General features: G+C 47.8%; 1 protein-coding gene across 1 annotated transcript in view; it reads right to left on the minus strand.

Moving 5' to 3' along the window:
• The window catches only part of LOC104523316 (msx2-interacting protein), a gene marked incomplete at its 5' end in the record, with an annotated part of 12,965 nt that extends 6,996 nt beyond the window's left edge, over positions 1–5,969 (minus strand). Inside the window, 2 exon segments of the mRNA XM_010165852.1 lie at positions 1–279; positions 281–5,969. The exon segment at positions 1–279 is cut by the window's left edge and continues 1,995 nt beyond it. Of these exon segments, the coding sequence (XP_010164154.1) occupies positions 1–279; positions 281–5,969 (5,968 nt within the window).
• Between the last annotated feature and the right edge of the window lie 1,262 nt (positions 5,970–7,231).

The following is a 7,231-nucleotide window of genomic DNA, read 5'->3' on the forward strand; positions in this document are numbered from 1 at the left end:
CGTCACGTGCGTGGAGGTTATGCTCGTTGCCGAGACGTACTTGGGTTCCATGAGTATCTTCCTCAAAGTACTGGAGTTTGTTTCGATATCTGATGCTTTCGTGTCTGGAGGGAGAGCAGGTGGTGGTGTGGAATGGGCGCGGGGTTCTTCATGTCTGACCATCCACTCGGGCACCTTGGCAGCACCGGAGTGAACGGGGACAATCGTGGTGGGTGCTGGGCTGGGCAGTTTGGCCGCTGCCGAAGGGACAGTGAGAAGGGCGGCGTTTGGGGCACTGGGCAGCGCTGGGTGGTGTGATGGGCGCGTTCTCCATGGGCGACCGTATCTTGAACCCGCTCTGACTCCCTTCATCGAGGGGAACTGGTGGGGTGACCAGGTCCAGAGGAGCTGGAGCGGGAGCTTTTGGAGAAGCGTTGCTCTCAACAACAGCTTCGTGCGTGGCCACGACAACATCAGTGGCCACAGTCTTGCCGGTGTCGGAAGCACTCGGCTCCAGGGACACCTGAGCTGTGTTTTTAGGTTGCTTCTCCTCCTTTGAGACATCTTCAGGTTTTGTCTTCACTTCGCTGTCGGGGGGTGACTTGCTCTGCACCCTCTCCGGCTCGAAGGCGTTGACTTCAGCGACATCCCCCTTCCTGCCCGTGCTCCTTTTACGTCTCTGTCGCGTGGTTTTCTGACGGCCCTTTTCCTTCCGAGCAACTTCAGCCTCCTGCAAGGTCTCGGCCTCCTGCGCAGAGTTGGAAGATTCGCTGAAGCTGACTTCAGCCTCCTTACTCTCCGTCTCTACGGCCAACGGGGCTGAGCCAGGGACCGGTTGCACCGCAGGCTCGACGGCAGCCTCAGTTTCTAGGATATTATTCACTGCCTGATCCGTTTCGGGCTCCATCTCCTCCCGAGGCGACGGCAACACCAAAGGCTCCGTAGGGATTTCAGCTTCCGATTCAGCGGGATACGTCGGGGGTGCAGGAAAACTTTCAGTTTCCCCAGAAATATCATTGATGATGGAGCCGATGGCCGCTGCCAGCTCCGTTTCACTAGCCTGATGGGCTGGTTTATCTCCTTCCTCCTCCTGACGAACTTCAGGCACGACGTCTGTCGTCGGCTCTTTGTAGGCAGCGATTGCCGGGGGCGTTTCGGTGAGCTTGGCGATGTTCTCCACAGCTTGCTCAAGTTCGATCTGCTTTGCTAACTGAGCAGCTTCGGGGGATTGCTTTGGTTCCCGTAACACCTCTTTTTCTGTTTCTGGGAATGAATCTTCTACCTCATTCTTAACAAAATGGGATGGTAAGACGTCCTCTTTGTGAGGGCTCTTCATTTTGGCTGGTGACACGGCCACCGGCTCTGCCTCCTCCTCCGTCGGCCGCAAGGCGCCCTTGACTTCGTCCACGTTGAGGCGTATTTCCACGTTTTTGAGACACACGGACGCTTTATCTACGACGGTTTTGGTATTTTTATACCTTCCCCTTTTGGATTTCGTAACCTTTTCTGGCACTGGCTTCTTCTCGATGATCTCAACCGTGGGGATTTCTAGCTGGTTTTTCTCCACATCCAGTTCTTTCCTATCACGTTTCTGCTCGCTCACTGCCGGTTCTTTCTCAGTGGCTTTTGCTTTATTGCTGATGTCACCAACGCTCAACTCCTGACCGCTTCTCTCAGCACCATCTTCAGATTCAGCTGAGGTATCGGGTTTTGGTTCATTCTTCCCTTTCTTCCCTTGTTGGCTGGTAGCAGCTGATGAGTGACTGTGTGTTAGCTTCTGAGATCTAGGAGACCTCCAACCTTCAGCAGGCTTAGGAGCTTCCACAGCATCTTTAGTTTCAGTCTCCTCCACCTCTTGCTGTACCGGTTCTGTCTTTATTGGAGAGATCTCCTCCTCCGGCTTACGGCGGGTTTTTGGAGGTCTTCCCCTCCTTGGGGTCGTAGGAACGGTTGTCACTGTTTCCTGTGGTTCCTTTTCACCTCTCTTCCTGGTGGATCTAGTGATCTCCATGGAGTCCTTCACCGGAGATGGGCCTTCATTGTCCCCCGTAGTAGCGTAGACTGACCGTACGTTTCGGCGCCTAGTCCGGCCTATTGGCAAGCTGGGCTCCACGTTTTCCGGCTCTGCAGCAGAACTAGGGGATTTAGCAGCGTTCCTTGAAACCTTCTCAGCTTCCACTTTCAATTCAGAAAGCTTCTGCGTCTCCCCACGAGGAGAGCTCGACCTTTTGAGCTTTTCACGGTCAATTCTTTCGCTCTTCCTCGTGACGGGCTTTTCCGTGACGTTAGCAGCAGCCGACTGCACGGGAGTCTTGGAACGTTTACTCTTGTAGGATTTTTTATCTTTTACAACAACTGGAGGTTCAACTTCCATATCATTGTCAGAAACAGGAGGCAGGACCTCAGCGGCCACCTCCACTTTTTGACCCCCACTAATATCAGCGTTGGCAGAAGGTGGAGGATTTTCTTCCTTAGGCTCAGCAACCTCATCTGACTTCTGAACTAGCTTGGGCAGAGGTGGAGTTAACTGGGCACCTTCAGGTTCTGGATCTACAACGATGTCTACTTGGGAAAAGGAAGTTCCAGGAGTAGGAGGTTTGGTATCTAAGTATGAAGGATGCTCTGTTGCCACAGCATCTTCCTCCAGTGCCAGGGTTGTAGCAACAACTTCTTTAGTAGCTTCTACGACCGGCGGGGGTTCGGTTTGCTCAGGTGGTTCTATTTTAACAGGAGCAGCAAGTTCAGGAAAAGGTTTTTGTTCCTCTGCTGTAGAAGCAGGTTCAGATGGTTTTTCTTCTTTTACAGAAGCTGTTTCCACCGCTATCTTCTCATTTGCTACCTTCTCAGAAGCAACCGGTGCTGGTTCCTGTGGTAGGACAACGACCGAAGAGGAACCAACCACCGAGGAAGTTTTATGTTCTGGTTCTTTACTATCAGGAACTGTTTCTGGTGTTTTCGGTCGGTTTTCTTTATCTTCCTGTTTTTCCACTTCTTTTGGTTTCTGATCCTTCTCCTTTTCTTTCTGCTGCATTCGGGTCAGTTCAATAAATCTACTGTGGAAAAGAACCACGGGTTCTTGCACCAAATCAGCCGCGCTGTTAGTCCCATCAGAAGAAGATTGTCTCCCGTACAATCTACCAGAAATGAAGTCGAGATCGTCGTCTTTTCTCTCTAAATGCTGCAGGCGTTTGGAGTCCTGTTCAAAGATGGAACTATGCAAAAACCGAGAAGCAAACAGTTCCTGTCTCTCTTGTTCCTCCTCTTTATGATCTTCTTTCTTATCATCCAGTTTTCCACCTTCTGAATCAGTCCTGATTTTTTTCTTTTTCATATACCAAGATGGAATCGGTCTCGGAGCCGAGTCAACCTTCTCTTTGTCTTTATTGTTTCTAAAACTAGCAAATCTTGAATCCCAATCTAGAAAGGACCAGTTTTCTTCTCTGGAGGAAGAGAGAGATTTAGCTCTTTCCAGCAAGGCCTTTGTGTCTGGTGTGATTGTCTTGTCCAACGCAAAAGAGTAAAATTTATTTCTCTCTAAGGAACTTGACAGTCTTTCCTCTCTTTCACGTAACTTTTCTTCTCTGTCCCTTAATAAAAAAGACAACCTGGAACTCTCTAACAAGGACGAAGCTTTCGGGGAATGGGGTTTGTTTTCACTGTCATCATCTGAATCTGAAGGCACCTCCCCGGGTTCCAGGTCTCGGACAGATCGCTTGCGTATGCTGTCTCTTTTGACGATGCTGCTTGGAAAGCTGATATCGACTCTACCAGGCTCCTGCTTCACTTGTGTTTCCCACCTACTCGAGTCATCTTCAGAACTCAGCACGGAGAGTTTTATTTTAGCCATTTCTGCCATCTGCTCCCTTCTGCTGGAATCGTAAGGATTAAATTTCAGCGAGTCCTCTCTCACAGTCACGTTGGAGTAAGAAAGACCTTTTTCTTCTATTTTAGGCGACTCTTTGGTTTCCTTTAATGGCATCAGCCTCGGAGAATCGAGCGTGTCATCGTCTTCATGGAAAGGGAAGTGTCTGATACTAGGGGAACAGGACGTCCTTTCGGAGTCCTCACTCACCTGACGAGAACTTCTGTAGTTTCTTTCTCTTTTAGTGCTAATTTCAAAGTCAAACTGGTCAGTCTTTTTCCTTTTACTCGGTGGAGAATCATCGGTGACGTCTTGCGGAGGTTTTCCCACCTCGTGGACCAAGCTCCGTCGTTCATAGTCATCCACATCTTTCTTTGGACTGCCGAACTTCTCAGACTTGGCTATCTCCATTTCCAGCTGCTGTTTTAACCTGCGACTCTGCTCCATTTGCTTCCTGTAGCTTTGCGTGTGGTCAATGTCAATGCCGATCTTCTCCTCTGTATCAGCCGACTGAGGTTTCTCTTGGCCAAGTTTATGGTCAGGTGTGTCTTCAGGAAGACCAGAGTAATTCTTCCTTGTGTCCTCTCTCTCTGTTCCTTGGTCATCTAGTACCTGTGCCTGTTTATGCTGGGGTTTTACCGGGTTCAGTTTTTTAGAAGAAAGTTCCTGAACTTCCACCGGTTCATCGGCCGCCTCCATTAGCCTGGCCTGCAGATCTAGGGTGGGACGCATGCCAATCCCACCGACGTTAAGAGTCTCCTGAATTTCTTTGGGACTAGTAACAGGAATAAGTCTTTCCAGTTTGAGTTTTTTAGATTCCCTTTTAAGTATCTCCTTCCTCAGGGGTTTTCTCTCCAATTCTCCTTCCCTTAACACTGTCGCTTCTCTAGACGAAGCCGTCGCATCGAGCTGCTTTTTCAAAACCACGCGCGCATCCTCCTCATCTTGGCTGCTTCTTTTTACTTCCAGTTTTTGCCTGTCAGGCTTTAGATTTGCGTCGGCAAAACGTCTTTTACGAGCCTCCAACTTGTCTAAATCTACCGCGTTGGCCCCCTCGGAAGTTTGCTCTGTCTTCAAGTGCTTTTTGGGTTTCAATTTTCCCTCCTTATCCACCACTTCGACGTGACTGGCAAGAGCTTTGTCTTTTTGTACCTTGGTTCTGACAGGTTCCAGTTTGGACTGATCAGGTTTGGTTTGCTCAGCTTGAGATGTCTGCGTTTTCTGTTCAAGAAGCGGCGACTTCATCGTGTCATTATCAAGCTTTGCTCTCAGTTTCTCCAAAGAGGGTTGATCAATAACTTTCCCTTCCTTTTCTTTGACTCGGGTCAAGACGACGCAGGGCATCAGTTCCAGGCGGTTTTTCGCTGTCCCTTCTTTGTCACCTCTCTCTTTACTTTGTTTACTGTTGCCCTTCAATTTTTCAGGGCTGGGCTCTCTCTCATTTTCTTGATCCGTTTCAGAAGACTGAGAGCTGGGCGAATGGATTTTGGCTTTTCTTTTTTGCTTATCTGTTTTTTCCTTTTCTAGTTTTTCTGGCTTTTCCTTTCTCACCAAGCGTTTCTCCTTGTCCGCTCTCTCCTGTTCGAAAACGCGCTCTTTCTCCGGCTTCTCGTTTTTTGCGTAACGTTCTACGCGTGCCTTGTCCAGCTTGTCGTATCGTGGAGGAGACAGAGAGCTGCAGCTGCCGCTACGATCCGATGACCTGCTGTAAATCCTCCTCTCCGAATCGCTCTGCAGCCTTTCCGATTGCGAAGGAGAAGCTCCAGGGCTCTGCGGACGCCTGGAGTGAGTCGGACTCTGGCTCCGTTCAATCGGTCTCCGTTCGTGGTCTCTGTCGCGATCGGATTCGAACCGTTCCCTTTCCCTCTCTCTCTCCCGTTGCCTGTAACTGTACTCCCTGATGTCCTGCTCGTAAGGATCGCCTCTGTAATCCCTGTACTCGCGCGGATCGTCGTAGTATCGCGGGTCGTAGTAATCTCCTTGGTAGGGATCCCACTCAGCGTAAAATTCTCTGCCTCGAGCTGGATATTCTCGCCGAGGATCTTCAGGATACGTCCCTGGAGTCCGAACAGTCTCGTAGTAAGTACGATCAGGGGCATATTCGTAAGATCCTCTTCTTTCATCTCTGCTAAATATAAGAATAAACAGATTCGTTTTCCTTCTCAACCACACGTTCTTCGTTACGTAGGGGAGTCATTTTATGATCATGTTTTTTATATACGCGCATCTGGGCAACTGTACCCCAGAGATAACAATGAAATGGGTGCTCAGTGGATTAAATTCTCTGTAACCTTAGCAAATACCATATGCAGTTAATTGGTTGTTCCGTGTCAGCTCTGTCAAGTAGCTTTTCACCACCCTCACTGCTTTGTTTTTGCCAAACTCCAATATTTATTACATTAAACGAAGGTAAAACCTACACAGCACCTGCGCACCTACGCGCTGAAGATCGCTCCGACTCGAGAACTTGAAACCTACCTCTGAAAATGTGAGTCAAATCAAAATTCAAGGCTGGAATCTCTCCATTATTAAGTAGTAAATTGGTAATAAGATTTCTTTAAAAATCCTAAACCCTGTAAAGTGATCATTTATTTCCCAAATTAGCTCTTGTGCTGCAGGTGACGCGCTGATGTTGGCTGTTTACAGACCAAGTCAACAAGAAAAATGAGGTTGTTTATGAGAGCAGGTGAATTCAGGGGAAGCATTCAGCAAAGGAAGTCAGGTAATTAGTGTCATTATCATAATACCTCCAAACAGCAAAAAAATAAGCCATTTATATCAGTGAACGTGCATCTATTTCACACACGTTTATTTGGCTTCATGGTTTACGTTTTAAGTTAAAAGCTGCCAGCTTCAATCTTTTAAGAAATGTAAAAAAAACTGGAAAAAGAACACAAAGAAATAAAACATGGAAGAGAGAAAAACCTCATTGTGTAAGTGAAGTGGAGTGTTGTGAAAGTTAAAAAAAAATCATGTTTTTTGAGGGGTTTTTTGGGTTTTTTTAAATTTTGGGTCCTATTTAGACTGGCTACAACTACAGCCTAAGAGAACCTGGTTAGCACAGACCTTAGCATCACTGAAAGGGATGGAGAACTGTCGGGAGGAGCTTGGAGGAGGACTAGAAGATGCAGAATTACAAGACTCAACTGCAGAGCTCGGTCAGAATCACTTTGTGATTCATTATTCCTAAATATCTCATAATGACTGTGTGAGCATAACGACAGAAAAGGGGAAAGAAGGTTAACGTGCACCCAAGTATCACGCTGCTCCAGAAATCGTGTTCTACTCTCAATTATTTTACGGTGAAAACAAGCCCAGCTAACTCCTGTGTGTTAAAAAACCATCTGATAATGCACTTTTCTTGGTGTAGTTCAGAGGAAATTATTATTA

Source organism: Antrostomus carolinensis, unplaced genomic scaffold, assembly GCF_000700745.2.
Source record: "Antrostomus carolinensis isolate BGI_N321 unplaced genomic scaffold, ASM70074v2 scaffold10004, whole genome shotgun sequence".
Taxonomy (NCBI): Eukaryota; Metazoa; Chordata; class Aves; order Caprimulgiformes; family Caprimulgidae; genus Antrostomus; species Antrostomus carolinensis.